At 40.9% G+C, this 21,612-nt stretch overlaps 1 protein-coding gene across 1 annotated transcript in view; it reads right to left on the reverse strand.

Moving 5' to 3' along the window:
- The window catches only part of LOC148593556 (dystonin-like), a 98,003-nt gene that overhangs the window by 41,329 nt on the left and 35,062 nt on the right, over positions 1-21,612 (reverse strand). The window contains 11 exon segments of the mRNA XM_088530548.1: positions 1,132-1,350; positions 2,644-2,751; positions 2,923-3,042; positions 6,570-6,776; positions 7,789-8,030; positions 9,137-9,221; positions 9,391-9,717; positions 9,988-10,147; positions 12,173-12,339; positions 13,021-13,191; positions 14,189-14,350. Coding sequence (XP_088386674.1) covers positions 1,132-1,350; positions 2,644-2,751; positions 2,923-3,042; positions 6,570-6,776; positions 7,789-8,030; positions 9,137-9,221; positions 9,391-9,717; positions 9,988-10,147; positions 12,173-12,339; positions 13,021-13,191; positions 14,189-14,350 — 1,968 coding nt within the window.

Below are 21,612 nucleotides of genomic sequence, written 5' to 3' on the forward strand. Positions count from 1 at the left end.
TAATTATAAATGATTTGGTCTTTGCCACGACCAACTACTGAGTAAACAATTCTAGTAAACCAGTATTTCAGATCATATTGCTTGCTAAAATTGCCTGACATTAATCTCATACTCAACAAACAAATCTCCAGCTAATGGCATAGCCCAGGGAAATCAGAAAACCAGAAACTCATACGAAGAATGATTAAAGGGGATGGGGAACAATTTGGGGAACAATTCTGTAAGTCAAGCAAGAATGAGGTTGGTCACGGTGACTATGGAAAGTATTTTGTAAAGCTCGTATAATATAGCTAGTCTCATCAGAAAATGCTTGTTCATGGTGGGCCTTATATACAGGTAGCCATACCTGTACATAAGGAACATATGAAACATACTTTTGGTTTTCTTCATTCCAGTTGATGAACTGTTCCTCTATGTAAGAAAGACTCCATGGAGCTCAGCTAACAAAACTGTAGCCCTTACTTAATGATTTTTAAGGTGAATATTTCTTTTAATTATTTAAAAAAATATTTTACATGACAATTTGCTAAGGGATTTGCTGGAATTGAAACATTGAATTATTGCCCCCTTACTCTTCTTGGCTCAGCAAAGTCTAATTTCTATCATACCAGCAAATCAAATACCAAATTTTCTGACATTTATAATATCAATGTATGTGCATACTTGCACACAGATGTACACATAGGCAACGTTTCACTTTTAAGACGCTCACTGCAGGTACTCCCGTTGTCCTGCTTTACCCCTTTTTGTTTCTCGCTGCAGCTTCCAGTCTCCTTCCTATCTGTTTATGAGGCTGGTGTACCCTAACACTGACACTTAAGGAAACTTTTAAACATACTTTTAAGCGATTAACTTTTGTTAAGACCAGATACTTCACTACAATCGCAAACTTTTTTTTCGTAAAGCTCTTCTACTTTTAATGGTGTTTGCTCTCTTCCCTAGACAGTCTTGTCTGCATGCAGTTTGGCAAATAGGATGATTTTTAAAATATATTTTGCATCATTAAATAACTTTTTTTTGACAGAAGTATCATGGCTCAGGTTTTAAACATTCAACTGAGTACTGCACAATTTGAAGATGACTACGTAGTTTGTGATGCATTATTTTTTTAGAAAACAGGAAAATTCTTACCCGTTGCTCTTCTTGTTGTTGCTTTAAAGTTTCATATTCAAGGGCAGGGGCAGGAAGCTGAGAGATGATCTTTTCTGTTTCAATCAACCATGGCCAAAATTCTTCGTAAGTCTCCCAAAACTGGTTAACCAGGGACTGAGCCCGTTCCAGTTGCAGGTTTCTCTCGGAGTTTATGTTAAAGAGTCTATCAAATGTCTGTAACATGTTTTCCACTTTTTCCTATGAAATAACATATAAAAAAAAATAGCAATACATAACTTTACATACTAGGTATTGGTAAGACCTCTGTTACTCTCATAGCTAAACAGACTCTGGTCTTAGCTCCATCTACAGCACCTGGATTTTAGTTTCTATAACACTTCTATAGTTCCAGGGGGTTTAAAATGGATGGGATCAATACAGCAGGAGATCTGAATTTGGCGGAGTACTTTTAAGGTAATCAAGGCCAGTTCACGTGTTCTCCCCATAATAATGTCTGATATTTACATAGGATGTTTTATTCACAGGGCACTATTTAAGCTGCAAATTGTTTGACTGCAGATCTCAGCCCTGGTTCTGTACTGAAATACTCATCTGCAGGGATACTGGGCAGAAAGTGAGTCTTCTGCAGCATTTCTGAATCAAAGCATCATGAATAGTGAAACAAAATCTGTTTGTTGAAGATGTGATGAGAGAACAGGGTGTACAGTACTGCCATTAATAATATGACAGAACTACAAGGTTTAAATATTACAAAACATCATTCTTTGGACACATGATAATAAAAATGACTATCAACTAGCTATACATATTTCCTATGGAAAGCTGCCCATGGTATCATTTTTTTGAAAATATTGTATGTGGCAATGGACATAAATCCTAGTCTTGGAAAAAAAAATAAGACATATAAACAAGCCATTGAATGTGAGGTAGAGAATCTGCTTTCGGCAGAATAAGCCAAAATCTGTTCATTTGTTATGTCTCCCATGTAAATTAAGACTAGAGATGCTATCCAAAGGACAAAATACAGTCTTACACACAGATACACAATTCTTTTAACTAATACTAATATTTAACAAAGGCTTACATTAAGTTGTTCTCCCTTACTTTAATGGCTAGTTTTTAATCAATCAAACATCCCGGCTGATTTCAATTTAAGAGCAAAATCAATGTATTCAGAGACGCTGCAGCAGAGCCCAAGTAGCAAAGCCCTAGTTTTCAAGGAGGAAAGTCATTGGCAGGGTCAAAGCAACACACAGTGCACAAACACCCAGGTTCACCATAACCTAGTGAAGGGTCTTAAATGTCAACAGGAAAAAATCACTTTTCTATGTGTGTGTATGCGTATAAATATATATATGTGTGTGTGTGAGTTTATATATATACACACACAGAAACACACATGCATGCATCCAGAGGCTTTCATAATTAATGCTTTTTCGTTAATATTTAAAATGATACACTACAAGAACGCTTCTACTTCACATACTGTCTTCAGACCCACTGCTGTAGCTGCTGTTTATAGAACTTTACCTTCACAGACTTCTTCTCTTCTTTAGTGCAGGTTTTCATAATCCCGTCCCCACGTTGAACAAGATCATCTACATATTCTTTGTGCTTCAAAATCTCCATGGTTAACGCCTTGGAACACAATAAAAACTGGTCAGTGATAAAAAACTGAGTACATGAAGCAAAGACTATTTTTGACATGCATCACGATGGATTGAAAATTAAATCACACCAGTACATTTGCAAGATGGAGAGTGTGCTGGCCAATAATTACCATGACAGTTGGAAATGCATCTCTTTTACCTTTTGAACTTGTAACTGGGCAGTGGTCTGGTCTCGCTCAAGCCTAATATCACCCAGAGACATCAGCTGCTTTATTGTGTTTTTAGCCCAGGCTATTTCGGCCTCAGTTGCTTTATCAAACTAAATAAGAGAGACATTAATTAGTTGAGCAATTCTATAGACATGAAATCAGAACAACTGCTTCAAAATTGTCTAAGACGGTTAAAAAGCATACTTTTGAATTGTAAGAAAGATAGCGGCTCCCTTTCCATATGAGGTGGTGATATAAATGACATACGGGGCCCATAATGGTTCTGAGGGATTCAATACAATCAGCTCAATTCATAAGCATGAAAAAGTAGGAGCAGAAAGACACGCAAGTATAATATATTTTTTCCAAAGCCTACACTTCTCTAACAGACATCATGAGAATATTAATGGTTTTAAGTATTTTTACTAGACTGTTTCTTTTACTAGATTGTTTATTTTCATTTTATGCAACTTTCACACATCTTTTCCATCTCCATAAACATAGTCCAATGATTATGTTTATTATTACTGCTACTGCTCAGAAAAGCCACTATGATATTAAATAATAAAAATGGAACAAAAATCACAGTTCGACTGAAGTCAGTGAAAAAGAACCTCACTTACTTCAGAGAACACAGGATTTCATTCAAAACCTAGACTGTAGATTAAATGCAAAAATGCTTTTGAGCATTTCAGTACAGCCAGTCCTTACAAGACTGAGTTTTCGTTACCATTAAGTAACGTCTTAGGTGGCTTAAAAGCTACCTTAGAGCATTTTGGATTTAGAGCATCTGTTCCTTACTAATTTGTAAAGGACAGCAAGAGAAAAGAAATACAAGAAGATTCAATTCTTCTGAAAAGTAAGAGTAAATTTAAATATATCTGGATATATATATAAAAATATATATACACACACATACATATATATATTTATGGGTACACACATACGTTGCATCACTAAATAGTTTGGACTTTAAGCCAAAACAATTTACGATACGGGAAACTCAGATGCAGGAAAAGCTCCTGAAGGAAACTATTAAGAACTACTTTTTAAAGAACTCAAACTCGAGCTGCAACTAGCTGAACATTATTAAGTCTAGGAGTTATTCTGAAGTCCATCACGATGCATTATGTATGTCAGAACCTATCGCACATCTTATTGAAAACTACACTATCTTCACAAATCACACCATGCCACTCGGTCTCCCTTCTCTTCTAGGTCTGGCGGCCTGGCCGTGTGGGGCTGTGCAACAGCTTTGCTCCTGCAAAACAGATGGATCTCGCCTGAGCCACTACATCAGTCGTGTCTTAGTGGTTAATTATGAGTCACACTAAAATAGAAGTAGTAATTTGGAGATTTCATTCTTTATGAGTCAGTCGTTATCAGTCTTATTTAAACCATTTGTTACAAGAAACAGAACACAAACATTCTTTTCCATTGGATGTCATTCCTAATTTAAAACAATACAGAAGGCAAATTTCCTCCCAAATACTGTGACTTCCTAACAGACCGGTATGTTGTGAAAAAATGAGTATTGGAACATTTGTGCCCAACACAGGCATCAGTGGTATTTAATTCTGTGTGAATTAAATTAATTAAATTTAATTCATTAATTAAATTAATGAATTAAATTAATTCTGTATGAATTAGTTCCGTATGAGAACATTTCACAACCAAAATCTTCTGAAGTCCATCTACTTGTTTCTCAAGTAAATGAGATGAACAAGATGCCAAATATGCTAAATGCACAAGGTAACTGCAGTGTGACTTCCTGATATTGGACAAAAAAATCAAGGCATGGCAGGTTTTTAGGTTCTTTTAGGTTCCGCAGCACTGAAGTCAGATCTCTCAACTCCATTTACTGAGGAAACAGGATTTCTAAGTTGTGATGGGTACATGTAATACATCAAGGAGTAAAACCCACAAAATTGGTACTCCCTGCCTCAGCAATTTTATTACCAGTATTTTATTACCATTATGCTTCATTGGTCTATTCATGAGCCCTGAACTTCCCTTGAGCCCCTGGGACATCACTGACGCTTCCACCCAGTTTAAACGGCCACACTTCACTGTGCTACTTCTTCCAACCAGGAAGGACTGCGACCTGTGAACCCTCTGTGAATGCTCTGCAAAGCCCTCTCTGGGCTGCCTTCGGTTGAAGAACAGCATGTAACCTGCCTGCCCCCTGTCTCTGCGTAGCACTCCTGGCACTAAGGCAACACACGGACCTGCAATACTGAGAAATGAAGATAAAAACATGCACAGGTGAAGTAATCCCTAGGATAACTGTGCTGGGCTGGGAGCATTTTACCCATGTAGCTCAAAAACACGACGTCACTTTGTCTATAACGTCTTCAAGCTCCTGTCCACGAAGTGAAACCACATTCTTGCCCCTTCACATACCTGACCACATTTGTCACCTTGGACGAGTTGCCACAGGATAAGCACATAAAGCACTAGCTCCCCCCATAATATCTTTTTTATTTTTGCATGTCTTTTTTTAATTATTTTTGCTAAATGCAAAGCAGCTTCTCCTTTATTGGAAATGGGTTCAGCTGCTTGGTATTTACCATGGGGCAGAGCAAACACCAGAGGTTTGCAGAGAGCTGAAGGGAGAGCTAGGGCTGGGAAGCAACGAGGCCTTGCAACACTAACCAGCACAGCAGCAGCGCTGGGACTTGCCTGCCAGGACTTGAACCTGTTCAAGGGGCGCCTAGAGATGCAACCTCTTAATCTAAGTAATTGGGAAGAGTTGGAGCAGAGCCAACATGCACTCTCCTCTCTCACCTTATTGATCACTAGAAAAAACCCCATTGTTCTTAAGGATTTGCTTAATGAAATAAGATAATATTCACGGCAAACCCCTTAAAAAGTTAAACTTTTTATCCTCGGTTATAGGCAGATCTGAGTTGCTGTCAGCCTCTTTTAGTTGGCTTTAGTCAGTGTCATACATGCTTTCTGCTCATCCCATTATAACTCTTTATGGGAACTATTAGCTGAAACAGAAGTCTCTATTGGTATTTTTATGCCTGAACTGTAGGCAGGCACCGGAAAATTGTATCTCCATATTAAATTGTAAACATAGAGCTTAAATATGGGACAATTTAGTGATGAAATGAGACTACCAAAGCATACCCTTATATATTCATCTGTTTGTGTATGCGCAGGTTTAGAAACCTTCATGTATTTGATAGCTGAATTTTTGCACCTGAAGAGGAATAGTGTTGTGGATGGGAATACAAGCAGCTGTTAGTTCAGCTCTTCAATACAGCCTGATCATGATCCAGCTCTCAGCTGTGGAAAGCAAAGAGCAGCTGGGTGATCAGCTCATGCTAAAAGGTGCAGCCACACTAGTGATTTCAATGTCTCATCCAGGAAAAGCAGGAACCTGGAAAAGCAGAAATCCAGGAACCTGGACTGAGACATTTGTCAGCAAAAAGACAAGTGCTTGCAGCAATGCACTGACTAACTGTGCTCTGCTGTCCTTGTGCTAGTCGCAAGCCACGCGCCATCCAAACAGCTCCTGTGTCGCTCAAGGAACAATGGCTGGCAGTGTCACCAAAGGACACCTTCTGCTGAGGCAGATGCTGCCAGAGGGAGCTTTCAATGCCCCAGGAAGCAGCAGAGGTTTCAGTACCTGCTGGAATCTCTGGATGGCAGCGTCAACTTCATCCTTCCTCTGAGTGATGGCGTCACTCAAGAGCCGGTAACGTTCCGTGTCCTCTGTGATCATCTTGTCGAGGCCCTCCCTGGCCCTCCACGGCACCAGCTCCAGGAAGGCACTGCCCACTTCATTGAGGGTCTCCACCAAGCCCCTGTGGCTCTCTGCCTCCTTCTTCAGTTCCTGCAAAGGGCCACTTGAAGTCAACGCGCCAGCACGCGAGCTGAGCACACGCAGCTTGCACATGTTTCTTATTCCTCCAGCTACTCTACGAGGCCAAGAGCTGAAATGTTTTCCAAGCGAGCCAAAGTGATAAATTAGAGCACTTATTTTCAGCTCAGTTACATTAGTTTTCGATATTCTAGGTTGTTTGAGGGGAAAGCAGGTGATTCCTGAAGGGAAATTTTCTGCAGTATATATCCTACACATCATCCTGACAGTCAGAAATTCTCTGGAATTTTAGAAAAACTACTAGTAATGCATCCAACAGCCACTGGAAAGAAAGCTAACACATGGGCATTACCCCCTGCAATTCCTTAAGGAACAACATGAGCAGCAGGCGACACCAGCCATGTAATGAAGCAGAATTGCTAAATTCAAGTGCCATTTAAATGACCAGTGATTGGATTACATTGAAATAAAATCATTACACGGTCCTTCAGGATGACTTTTTATGTCTATGGAAAACCATGGTTTATTTCTTTTTCTAAAAATATATACTGGAAATTTAATGGCATTTTTCTTCTTTAGCTTTCTTTTCTTTTTTTCCCAACTGCGTTCTTATCATCCAGCTTACACTGCAATTCTTCTTTTGAAATAATTATTTATTGTTACAAAGTATTATTAATATACCTTAAATGTTGACTCTCTTTACGCTTTACGGGATTCTACTCACATCACAACTACAGAACCAAATTAATTTTGTTTGAAATTTTAAGGGCTTTCCAGGCTTAGGTAGCTGCTTGACTAGAAAGAAAACGTCGTGCTTCCCTAGTGCTAAAAATAAGCCTCAGACCAATTTCAGAAGTGATTACACCAGATGACTCAGGAAAGTGAGTTTGCTTCTTAACTACGGTTACAAATGTTCTGATGCTAAAATTAGTTATTCACAAAGCAACTTCCTGCCACACAAAAGTTAACACAAAACCTAGCTGAATAGACCAGCAATAAATAAATCACAGATTCCAAGACATACTTTTTGTCTTTCTTGTGCTTCACTTAGTTCTGCATCACTCAGAATTTGCTTTTCATATGAGGCGAGCTCCACTTCCACTTCATTCAGCCATCTGCAGAGTTCCTCGTGGGTCGAGTGAAGCTGGCCTGCAAGCTTCAGAGCCTGCTCTAAGGTCTCGGCTGTATCCAAACTCAACTGTGTAATGTCTTTGTATCTTGCTTTAATGCTTTCCAGTTTATCTTGAATTATCACAACGTCATCACCTAAAACATCAGAAGAATGTTATTTCCTGTGAACAAAGATATTTAAAAACAACAACAACACAACCAAACAACCCACCCTGGCTTTTGAGAGCTGTTTCAACATTCAATTAAAAAATCAAAACAAAACGGAACACAAAACGATGGGGCAAATCATCAACTGTTGTAAATTATTCTACCTTCATTGAGTCCACAGAGCCACAGAGGTTACCTGTCAAGTCTTTTACTCTACTAAATGTTCAGAAATCTTCAGATTAAGACCCTAAACTTAACATAAAGACTGTTTTAAAACAATCCTTAGATTGGCAGCATTTCTCATAAAGGCAAAAGCAGATTATAAAAGGTCTATTGAAGGTGCAAAGAAAAACAAATCAACAAAATACTAGCTGGACTCTCATTACGGCAATACTTTAAATTTTTCTTTGAACTGTACATCCTTTTCACTAACATCTGAAATGCAATTCAAATGCCAATGTAAATATGTGCTAGTATATATTCAGATTTCATTGTAAAACATGTAAGTTTGCAACCAAAAAGCATTCTCTGTCACCAAACATATGCATGTCTTAAAGAGTTCAGAGTTTTAAATACTGGAAAATCTGGACAGCTGTTGATCTACAGAACAGACGTGTACAACTGGAATGCAAGTTTTCCCACAGCGTCAGCTCCAGTCTAGAGGATAAAACTTTCCTCTTGCACTAAAAGCTGGTCCAGTATCTTGTTCATCTGTGGATGTCTCCAGGGAACTGGCTGTGTCCACTGCCAAGAAGCCTTCTATTATGAGTAATGTCCATAACTTGCTATTAGGAATGGAATGCAGGTTCACTAAAATAATTTTACAGTGAAAACAGTGAAGAATTAGAGGGCCATTTCTTTTTGCAGGCTTAGGTGCATTTTAATGGCATGTTGTTCACTTACATTAACAGCAAATTTTGCCCCAAACCGCCTACCTTGACCTCAAACCTTTAGTAAAATGAACACCCACAACTCCTTTAACTGGACAATAAGAACTAATATTTAAAAGTTTCAGTTATAATTTTCTCATAAGCACTTATGAGAAAAAAAAAAAAAAAAGGCCGATGAATCATAATTTCCTAAGAAGCTCTCACCTACTGCCTGCTTGAGGAGCTCTAAGCCGTTCTGTACGGCCAGCTCAATGCCTGGCTTCCTATGAAGAATCTCTTCTTGAAGTTCCTAAAAGAAAAGGCCACTTGAGTAAGTACAGAGATAATAAATCAAATTATTTTTACTTGGAATTAATTATTGTGATTTCAAACAAAACGTATTAATGAAAAATAAATGAAATATGGATAAACAAAATCCAAAATTATATTAAATAGTAAATGAAATAAAATGAAAATACCAGTAGCTCAAAGTGCTGTTCCTCAAGCAGGTGTGTATTGTAATCTTGGACTGTCAGTTTGCTGAGTCTATCATTGACTTCATTGAGCCAGTTCAATAATTCTACTTCATCCTCCCCAAAAATCAGAGCGTTGGAGTAAGCTTGCCGGAGAAACTCAGACATGCTGTCACTCTTCTTTTGAATATCAATGTATCGGGCTTGGCAAGCATCTAGCTTTTCCTGCACCGTATCTTTATCCTCCCTGGAGCTCATAGTTTTTAGAGACTGACCAATGCTAACGGCCTGCTGTAAACTCTCATTGTGAGCTAGGACGTCATCTTCTAGGGCCTGTATTTTATTAAGTAATGAAGAGCAATGGAAAAGAAAAGCAGAAAAATGTAAATGAAGGAAGTGAAAGTAAACAACAACCAAAAGAAAAAAGGACGTATTGCCATTTATAAACACAAATATATAAAACTCAAAATACACTACGAAAAAAAAGAAAAGAATATCATGAAGGTAACACAAGGTACACCACAGCAGTTTGCCCAGCTGCACTGTGCTTTCCAAGCATGTTTAAACAGAGCGGCCTAGGTGAGGCCGTGGTCTGTGCCTTACTCGGTGCCGAGCGATCTGCTGCTGGAGCTTGGAGGTCTGCGTGCCAACGGGCTCGGCGTTCGCCAGCCGCTTCTCGGTGGCCGCCAGCCACTCACTCAGTGGCTCCAGGGTTTCATGGAACTGCTGGGCCACCACAGAGATAGCTTCCAGCTGGCGATTCCTACAAACACGGCAAGATAAAGGTAATCGGAAGTGTGAAACAGTCCGAAGAACAACAACAATAAAAAAAATAAAGTGACAACTAAATTAAGAAAAAACACCTCCAGAGTTAACTATCTGGAGCTCTTATAGACAGTGCATAAGTTTTGTGAATATAAATAATGTAATGCTATTCCTGTTCTTTTTGTTGAAAATAATTTAGTACTCAATTCAGCAAAACATGGGTTTTTACCAGTTAGGAAAGAGCTCGAGTTTCTAGCCATCTTTAAGCATACAAACACATCCTCTTGACTAATATCCATGTTTTTAAGTTAGGCAAAGCCTTTACTGAACCACAACATACTGTCATGCTTCCTCAGTGCTGTAAAAGATCTTCTACCGTGTGCTCAATGATGCAAACAGATCTACCTGGCTCTGCTTTTCATCCCTCGTTCTGGGTAAACAGCTCTCAATGACATTAGTGAGACAATAATGCACAGAGATTTGACTCCAAAATACAAAGGTGATACCCGATACCTTCATCTTTCAGATTATTAGCTTGCAGCTAACAGATGGATTGAAAAAAGTTGTAATTTGATTTTAAATTTAACATCATCAGAATAGGAAAAATTATATTAAATTATCATTTCCCCAACTAAAGAGTCGGATTCCATCAAAAATTTAAAAAAGTATATCAGTGTTTGATTCTACTAATTAAATAGCCACATTATTAGTAGTATGTATGCACAGAAGAAAGAGGCTACCTGAAGAAGTCAAGAGAGGCAATTGCAGTGCTAGTCTGAAGGCCCAAATACCAATCCATTGACTCGTACACAGTAATGTTTCCCTAAAACTCCCTTATTTCAGCCTTGACAGTGATTTCTCATTCTCATTTACAGGCTTTCTTATGTTTATTTTTCTCCTTTCTCTTCTAACAGTGCTGCCCTTTTCAAATCCTCACCCTAAAACACCTTCAGCAAAGCCCTTTCAGTGTTTTCTTCAAAGACGCTTGCACAGTTCATAGCTTTCCAATTATTTCACACATTAACAACTCCCAAAATACCCACATGTGTATATAAAAAGACACTGTGTGCAGGTTTTGAAACTTTTTTTTCTTTTTCCATTGGAAGCTGAATTGTGTACAGTCGTACTTGGAGGACTATGGCCACCCCATGAACCAGCCATACTAGACGTTGGGGTAAGCATGTAGCACAGACCAAAAGGTCACCTTGAACCTGCAGAATGAGGAAGGTTCTGGCCTAAGGGAAGATCGATGCAGCCTGACAACAACCAACCAGAGAGAAGAAAGGCTTTAGCCAATCAGACGATACATGGGCGCGTGCAGGGAACAGAAATTGTATATAAGGGACGGCTTTGTTTCAATAAATGGTTTTTCAGCTTGATTCACATTGGATTGTGCTGAGCCTATGGTTTTTCTCTCCTCAGAATTGGACTTCAGTCTCTTTAGGAGACTGCTTTCTGTGATGCTATGGTAGATTTAAGCACTTTGATGGCTCTGTCTTCCTAGGAACTTAGGCAGTTCAGCATCTTGCATGAGTAGATAAGCCAGTGAAAGTGTAAGACCAATAATTTCTGGAAACTAATTAAATGGATGACGTTGAACAGAAAAAAAAAATGAATTTAATATTCCCTCTTTGCAGGACTGTGTCATCACTTTAAAGTAACAAGAGAAGAGCATTATTATTTATCAAGTGTTAAATTCTATGCGAAACAGAAGACTTAGTTCTTCCATCAAGACACAAAGACACCTTTTAATGAACCAATACAGACAACAAGTTTAAGAGATAAACATGGACTTAATACTGGCAGACTGTCACATCTTAACTTCAAGATTTTTTCTCTACACTTTTCCTTCAGAATACCTACTTTATCAACACCAAGGTGAAATAACGCTATGTGGCAAGAAGAACGATATTTCTTACAAGATTTCACATCATGGGGTTCCATGTGCTGCTTCTACCCATGTATCACCTGCCTTTTTTCCAAGGCACGGCATTTTTCAAAGACGTGAAAGAATTTCAAGTACCTTGTCTCAGCTTTACTGAGCAATGCATCCCATCGGCTGTCCAGCAGATTCAGTTGTTTCAAGATTTTCTCTTTATCACCAGGCTCTGCTGACTCTGCAATTTTCTCCCCTTCACGCTTGATGACCTCAACTGTGGCCTTGCGGTCGTCCAGCAGCCTCTGCAGAAGCTGGAGAGAAAACAGTGGGACACCAAGTTACTAAGAAGCACTGAAACAGCTTAAGGGCAAAAACCAGAAGGAGACAGACTTCTGGAATGCCTGAAAGAGCAGAGAAATACCAGTGCTTATACTGCGAGGAAAGTAACAGTAATGGTAACCAAACAAAAGACCCAAACCAGCCAACTAAACACACGAAAAAAGAATGCCAAGATTCATCTAGTCCCCGTTTCCAAAATGACCTACTTGGTCTTTGTGGGGTGAAGATGTGTCACCCCTCAGAGGGAACTTCTAGGGGAGAAAGTTGCAGTTAATGCCCATTGCAGGAGTCAGGTCATTTAAAGTATTTGACACATTTTGTAGGAACATGACTGTAAGGAAAAACTCATTGTTTCTTTTTAACCGTGTTTTATCTCTTTTCTTTTTCTAATGGACCTTTAATACTTCCTTCAGATAGTGCTAGTAGTTTCAATGGGAGCCCAGACTGCAGAGTATGACACTCCTGTGTGTGTTCCCAAGAGATTTCTCCCACCGCTGGATGGACTCTAGAAGATAGAGTGGGTGGCTGTTCTAAAGATCTCAGTGCCTTTTGAATGTAATGCAATGCATCTGAGTATACCTTATGTCGTGACAAAGACTGGGAATTCACTTGAGGCAACAGACAGGGCGAGATCCTCAACACATTTCACTTACTTTCTGTTCTTGAATTTGGGCCTTCACAACTTTAAATTCAGCAGATGGTGGCTTCTGATTAGCCACAAGGTCCTCGGTATCGATGAGCCAGCTAAGCAGGGACTCGAGGGCATCCTGAAATCTCCCGCTCTGAAGGAGGGCTTCCTGCAGCTGCGCAGCCCGCTTGGCAACCTGGGGTAGAGCAGAGCATCTGACTGTACTTACCTATTTCCATATTTCTGTGAAATAATTTGTAGACCTGCCACTTGAATGCCTGGCAATTATAATCATTATTTACTTTAATTTTCATAGCTATTTATTACAGCATTTAGCAGTGAATTAACATTAATGTTTTGGGACTGTGGTCATCCAATGAGAAGAGGTTGACTCCCAGTAAATTAGATGGTTCTAGTCTTCCACTACAAGTGAAATGTCTGCTTTGTATAGTTACCGCATTATGGTGTATGCCAATAAAATGTGTGTTTTAAATAGTTTTTATTTTCCTTGTGAAAGACTGAGCTGCTACTAGCCAAGTAGCAGCTATTAAGGAAAAATAATTCCCTGACAGGGAAGAAGAGATAGGAAAGGAAAGAGCAAAGAGATGCATCACAAATCTCTGATTTCTGCTGAAATCTGTTCTGTATTCTCCTGAATACAGAACAGATGAAAATGGGCGCTATTTTAGCCTCCCACTGTTACCATTTTCAACAGCAGCCATCACTAGAAGAGAATTATTCACAGTATGGAAAAACAACTGCAGTCATGTGAAAGCAGTGGCACCTTCCAATCTCTCAGGCGCCATAACCTTAAGGTGCTCTAAAGGAAATGTGGCACTAGTCACACAAAGCTGGGCTGCAGCCCTGCTTCAAGTGCTGCTCAGTATATGCTATGTACAGGCAGTATACTCCTTTCCCATCTATGAGTCCTGAGGGAATCTTTCCTGAATAATAATAATAAAAAAAACAGGACAGACCTTCAGAAAGTTTGACAAAACCTTTATAAATAAGAGTAATACTTCTGGCAGCTGGTGATGGAAATCTTATCCTTAAAATTACCGTATATATACTGTGGGTATAATAACAAAATTCATACCTTTACTATTTAATTTCCTGGATTTTGAAAGATGGCAGTAAATAAATAATCAAAATGCAATACAAAGCAAAAGCAGAATGGCACATAAAATAATAACCTTCTTATTGAGAGTCTTCCATCGGGTGTTAACATCTTCCAGGTCACGTTCGAGGTCCTCAATGTTGGTACTTTTAGCAGCACTTTGAATAAGGCCTTGACCTAACCAATTTACCTCCTGTTGTTTCACCTGCAGTGGCTCAATTTCTTCTTTCTGGAAGGCCTGCATTGGGGAAACCAAAACACATATGAAATATTTTATCTGCTAACATAAAAAGCACAATGTTTATCTCACACTATGCAACATAAAATGCTGAAAAGTGATACCTAACAAGAAAGGAAACCATGCTTTGTAAGCAACTTCTAAAAAGATACGAATAAATGTAAGTTAAATGGGCCTAATAAACAGAAGAAATGGAATACACCACTGAAGGAAAATGATGTGCATTTCTAGGAGAAAAAGCAAAACTTCGAATCAGCAGCGAAGGAAGAGATATTTCAGAGCAGATTCTAGGGAAATGGAAACGGTGCCAAGTGAGGAGAGGCTACAGATACTGCCGCAGTAGGATCACATTGGACACCCAGGAGAAGGGATATTCACTCTATCTGAGGGATATTCCTGGAAAATGCCAGGGCTCTCAGCATACCCAACAAGAGTTTGAACAGTTTTCCGATTGCTTTGTTACACTCTTTCAGCTATTAAAGCTTTTCAGAGACAAATTATTACCGATAGCAAAGGCAATGTAAACCCACACTTGTTTTCAAGTGAATTAGCCTGAACTGACACCAGCGTCAATGAGATCAGAAAATGGCCCAAAGCATCTGAATTAATTACTCAGATCGGGGAAAAATAATCAATGAATTAACAATGCTGAAGAACACTCAGTTTTTAACCCTAAAGCCTTCCCTTTCCGCAGTGACATTCAGTAATAGTGTTAGTGTACACTTGGTATGTTCAATGCAATCTTCCTCAGCATCCTAAAGAGCAGGAATCACTTCAAAAATACTCAAAACTCTCCTTTTTTTTTTTTTTTTTTTTTGGCAGCAGAGATAGCATGGCAAGTGATTGCTTTGAAAGAGGCAGAGCTCAGCTGGCTGCGCACGTTCCCAGGAGCTTGACAAGTCCATCTAGAGGCTAGAGCAAACACGCTGAACACGTGGCAGAAAACAGATTAAACTATCCCTTAAGAGCCTTGAACATGGACAGGGAAACTGAAAACTGTGAGACCGTGACTACATCAAAACATACAGAGTGCAACCAGCAGCTGCTCACAGAAAAGGGAAAACGCCTGCATTTTTCTTGACTGCAGGGTAGGGAGGAGGCAGAATAATCTTTTAACAGAGAACCAGTAACAAATTCTTCTTTTCTGTCCCATAAAGCCTCCACTTCTGAAAGCAATGTCCTACCACAGGGAGGACTGATTTCCATAATGAGCCCCTTTTAAACACATGCATTCTTTGCAAAGAGAAGCCTAAAATAAATTACAATTATTGCCGAGGGTAAAGTTTACTAGAACAACTTAGCAACAAAGCCTGAAACAGCTCAGATTTCAACTGGAGCAAGACAAAAAAAAAATACAGACCTGACAAACACCCTTTACTTATTACAAGGCTTCACATTTTACTTTCTGACCCCATCCACCACTCACTAACTCACAAAACACTCTGAGACCCTGCGCTTGTAATACACTACTGTAACTTCGGCTCTACTTTCTGGCATGCAAATGGCAAGGGTGGTTTCCAGCACATGCGGTGAGTCTTTAATCTGGGTGCTTTGGAAACCACAACAAGCTGATACTGTTGCTGATCCCTTGGTGAGTAAGGCTGCTTGGCCTGAATAAACGGGCTACAAATGCCCTTGAATGGCATTGCCTTTAAGCACGAGGGGGAAAACGCAGCGCCGAGGAGGTGCTCCAAAGCGAGAGCAACAGACACCATCTGGACGATAAATAAGCGCGCTCCAGGCAGCTGGAAGCGATCAGCCCTGTCAGATACTGCCCCTTGTTCATCTCCCAAAGTGGCCATCTCACCCACTTCGGACCTCTCAGACGTGCCACGCAAACGACACTGATGACCATGTCTGCTGAATGGGGGAAACATGTTTTTGTGATAGTAACAAAACTGTAAAGTTAAAGAAAACTTTAAACAAGTACATTTAAGTTTGCTTTACAACATTTCACAGATTTCCAGATTTTTTTTTCTGTTTTCTTAATTACCCTGTTAGAAAACAGGCCATAGCAGACAATATGCAATTTTTCTATCTGGATGCCACTTGCCCAGATACTGCCTTTACTTCTCCCTAGGACAGCTTTTGGACAGTTAGCAGTATTACCTAATTCAAGCCTTTGAACAGAAAATACCTTTTCATTTGAGTCAGTACATGCCACACTGGCTTCCTCTAGATCAGTGAAAATCTCGTCTTTTGACAGATCCACGTCGCTAATTTTTACAGCCACGTTCATGTAATAGAAGTAGGCACGCTGCGGTGTATGACCCATGAAATCCTCTTCTGTTACCGTGGCTTGTGGTTTAATTTCTTCACCATCTTCATATGGATTTTCCACTTCCATTTGAAAGAAGGAAATATTTTTTCTGTCATTCTGAAGAGGCTCTCCATGCGTATTCCTGCTGGAGCTCGGCAAGTGAGAGTGCTTCTGCCCCTCCCCTTCCTGCTCACTCTCACCTTGCCGCATGACCTCTTCTCCAGCTTCCTCAGGGGGGGAAAAGTCCTGCGGAGTCAGGCTGCAGCTCCCTCTGACAGGGTCACTGCTGCCTGCAAGCGAGGGGCTCTGCTCTCCTCTGCACGGAGCAGGGTGCAACGGTGTGAACTGCCCGACTGCCCGCAGATCTTCTTCAGAGGACAAACTTGTGGCCTGCGCTTGTTCCTCTGCTAAGATCATACCCTGTCTTTCTTCCCTGTCGGTGTGAGGGCTGCACAAACCAGAATCATCATTTTCTGAGGAAAGAGAGCTGGTACCCCACGTGCCGGTCACTAATACATCATGCGTCTCCACAAATGAGCACTCGCCGCTATTGGCGTAATCGGAGGAAGCGGGTGGCGCAAACTCCCTCCTCAACCGCCGGCGCTCCTTTTTGGCGGGGTACTTTCCTTTGGGCAATGCGGTGGTCCGAATTATGTCGCAGTTCAGCTTCAGCGAATCAAAGATCACCTTCTCATCCAACCTGCAAGGCTCCCTGCTTCGGTGCTCGAGAAAAAAGGAGTTGCTGTGGGCACCGTTGGCGTGGTACGTGCCGCGGTCCAGCGTCCTGTGACCGTAGGACAAAGATCGATCGCTGAACTTTCTCGAGGACAGACTGCCTTTGGACATGGTGTCAATTTGTTCGTTCAGTGTCACCGAGTCGTAGAGTGACCTCTGGGGAACATAGCAGTCTTCAATATTCAGATCTTCATCTTGGTTCCTTTGGCGAAGACATGAGGGGTCCCGTAGGCAGTCTGGCCGGCTAAGTGGCTTCCCCATCTTGGGGGGTGCCACGGAGTCAAACTACCCTTGCCGCTATGTACATCGCTCACTGGGAAGCACCGCCAAGCACCACCAGTTTGCTGAGGAATGGCAAATGACGACGTTTGTAACAAGGAACACAGACACAGAATACACATACACCACAACGTACATCACAGTGCGGGGGCATCGTCAGTGCATGCAGCTTTACCTGGATGCGAGGTTTTTGTTTTTTTTTTTCTTTTTCTAAAAAATAAAGTGCTTCAGTAAGAAAAGAAGTCCTCCAATATCACTGAAAAGAAAACAAAGTACCAGCAAAACCCAACAGTGGCTCAAACACTTAAAACCTTCCAGGGAACATCCTGTTTCTTCTTGCAGGTCACAATTTGTATCTTGAATCTCAGGATTAAGCCTCCCGTATGAACAGCCATTACAGAGAGCAGCACATTATCTTCTGTAGGTGACAGATTAACTGTAATCCACTTAAACAGTTTGCAGAATCCCACCTCCTTTATAAATAAAACATGGTGCAGAAGCTTAAAAAGACAGAGACCACAGTGGGTCTGAACTGTGCACAGTTCAGACCAAGGCACAGAGAAAATCTGGGGGAAAAAATAAGTTAAATCCAGAAAAGTAAGAATAATAAAATAGTCCTTCACTTTTTCTGGCAGTAGCTAACCTTGATCTGAAAAAGGCTGTTAAGTCTCCTCTCGTACCAAGCTTTTCTGTGCAGCATTCACAAGTTCCATAGGAAAACACGATTTTCTAGCAGTCACGGTATCCTTTAAGGAAGGAGAAAACAAAGTTTTTTCAGGCTGCTTTTCCAAGCCCCATCCTGGAGATCTGCTGTCCTGTGTAAGGCAGCGGCAAAGCAGCAGGACGGCAGCGTTGGAAAGGCACGGCAGATCTGTGTTCAGCAGGAATCCAGCAAGCCCTTGCTCGCCGCTGAAGCTAGCAGGCTGCACCCGCCGTCTCCTCCGCGTACGGAGGTGCAGCTGCAGGGAAGGAGGCAAAAAAAGGCAATTCCGGCACGATGGCTCGCGCGTGCCATGCAGTGAAGCCGGCAGGCTTTCCAGCGCTCCCTGCTTTCTTCCGAGCTGATAGGCGTCCTCCTGCTGCTTGAAGAAACGCCCTTTCTCTCATTCTTTAGGCAACATCTGCTGCTGCCCTGTCCACTCTCAGAGCGCTGCTCAGCCCACGCGGTAGTAGGTGCCCCGGCCTCTTCGTGCTCCCCCTGCTTCTGCTTGCTGCTCTCCTCTGACTTAACTTCTCGGTCATCTTTTCACTTTTGCCATTCATCCTCAGCGGGAGGCCGGGGTGGTGGGAGGTGCGGCGGCGCCGCTGACATCACGCGCGTCCAGCTGCTGCGCTGCGGCGCGCGCTGAGGTGACGCGGCCCCGCGGCGCTCGCAGAGCCCCCGAGCCCCCGCTCTGCTCGGCTTCGTGGGAAGCAGCCGGAGCAGCGCGCGGATGGAGTTAGGAGTAATCCCGCTCTGCGCAGGTCGCAGGTGGAAACACACCCCGCTGTTAGCTGCACTCCACATTCAATTGGGCTGTCCCATAAAGGCATTCACAAGAACACTTCCAACCAAAAAGTTAAATGGGAATTTCTGCGTTATTGTGATGTTTTCTTCATTTTGTCTTCAGTGAACTGTTTCAGCGCTTTTAATCGAATACTTCACTTGATTTGAGATGCACAGAGATGCCCTCGCTTCACATTTCACTTGTCTTCAGCTGCCCTGTGGCTGTCAGGCAACAGCTACGGCTCCAGTGCCTGCCTCTGCACAAGGAGCCCTACAGAGCCAGACACCCTCGCCTGCCCCTGCTCTTACTGCAAGAATAGAGAGGGATGCAGGAAAAAAAAGGGGGGCATGTGGCTATTTGAATGATGAGTCTTCAAGGAATGTGAGTGGCAAAAAATGGCACAAAGATTCAAGTTCTGAACTTTTAAATGCTCCTCAACATTTTGTGCCATGCCTCTAGCTAATGATCGTGTAAGGGAAAGCTGGAGACACGCCAGTAAATCACCAGCAGTTTGCAGAGAGGTGATCGTGACGAAGCTGCCACCTCAGCAGCACAAATCTTCATAGTCCTATTGAACAGAGACCTTCTGCCGCTTGTGATGGGAGGTATCAGGGTAGTGACAGTTTAGACCTCAGTTTAAGGACAGCATATGGCACTCAGTGTTAAAACTTAACATAGGGTATTAACTGCAATCAGCTGAAGGTTTCTCAGCCAAGCAGGATGCACTTTACTCAAGAAACAGGAGCAACGCACTCCTTCTGCTATTCATTTATTTGATATCCAGTCAGCTATTTTTAAAATATTAATGCGATGTAAGACAAAGTCTATCCTTCTGCACTCATGTATTTTTTCCTGTTGCAGTGAGCAGAGTTATTATTTGAAATAAGGCTTCCATAAGATTACACCCATTATGTATTAAAATGAGGCCAAAGAAATAGTCACCTCTGGTTTCTCTAATTGAGAAAATGGACTACATAATTGAACATCTAGACTATAATTAAGACTGTAGACTATAATAGCAAAGATGCGTAAGACATTTTTTGAGGTCTGGCCATCTTTGCATCCAAAACAACCACAAGCAGATCCTCACTAGATTCAAAGGCTACTATAACATTTTATGAGGTCAGTATATAATTGAAATTGGTCCATATTTTGCTTTTTCAATAGTAAAATGTTTTTAGTAACATTTTTTCCATCAGATCCACTGAAGGCTTCTTTATGACACCATCACTTTCTTGAGCAATTCTTTCAGCAAAAATTAAAACAATTCCTTTTTCTACTTTTGCTTTCTACTACAGATCCTAATAGTATTAAAATCCCGTGGAAGGTCAACATCTTATTAAACAGTGTTTGTGAATCAGTGCATGGAAAATCCTACACTTTCTGTTCTCTACTCAAAATAAAGAGAAAACTCGAGTTATTTTTTCACATCCACCTTAAAAGTGCAAATCAGAGGACACACTCTACACAACAGACACAGGCCAATTAAAATCCTAGTTGAAGCTCAGGGACAGGAATAGCCAGGCAAGCGAGGAACTCCTGCAAGCTCCAATTAGAAGGCAACCTCCGCAGCGACGATATCTAGTGCCCCAAAAACAAAGCCAGAACCTAGTGAACCAGACGCCGACAAAAGCTGCAACACTTCAGTGGGTTTTTTTTTTTTTTTTTGCTAAGAAGAAAAGAACGCTTTTAATGACACTACAAAGAATTACACAGAGTTTTCAAGAAATAAAATAATTCAGCTGCTGGAGTTGCTCCCTTTGAAGGAGGACCTAGCTGCAAAAACTTTTCCAGCTGCAAACATCCTAGCACTGTGTGGCTATCCACAATGGGCGTTTCGGTTCAATCTCTTTTGTAGGATTCTTTTTTGCTTTGCTTTTGAAGAAAAACAGCAGAATGAGTTTAACTAAGCAGAGCTAATTTACTGAAGTTTCCTGTTGGGACACATCTATGTTTGCGCTGCACACAGGCTTCGGGGAAAAATGAAATCTAACAAACATCAATTAATCAAAAGAAGGAATTCTGGGTGTTTGGTATTTATTGAGCCAAATTCTTTTTTGGTTTATACCCTGCCGGATGTGCTCTGTGAAGTGACAGTCATGGTCCTACTTTCAGATGAACTCCACAAGAAAGTTTCATTTACAGAAGAAAAATATAAAATTTGCGTTGTAAATAAATACAGTTTAGTACTGTCCATAAGTACTTTCAATGTAACATTCTGCAATGGCTGGAATAAGTGGATTACTAAGAATGAATTCAAATAAAACAAGTATTTGTATATAAATAAAAATATAACTCAAAGCTTTTTTTTAAAATACTGTATTTTGATGTCAGAAGACAAGAAGGCTCACAAAGTTCTACTCTTTGTGCACAGGAATTGGTCAAACCACAAAGCCCACAAAATGCCTCTTACATAAGACTCTTTCCTGAAAAAAGTGAAGATGTCATGTGAATAAATCCGCCGATCAAAGAAGAACTTCTCCGCCTTACTCTTGACGGAC

Source organism: Tinamus guttatus, unplaced genomic scaffold, assembly GCF_059628265.1.
Source record: "Tinamus guttatus ecotype Peru unplaced genomic scaffold, ASM5962826v1 Tinamus_guttatus_pri_ptg000383l, whole genome shotgun sequence".
NCBI classification, from domain to species: Eukaryota; Metazoa; Chordata; class Aves; order Tinamiformes; family Tinamidae; genus Tinamus; species Tinamus guttatus.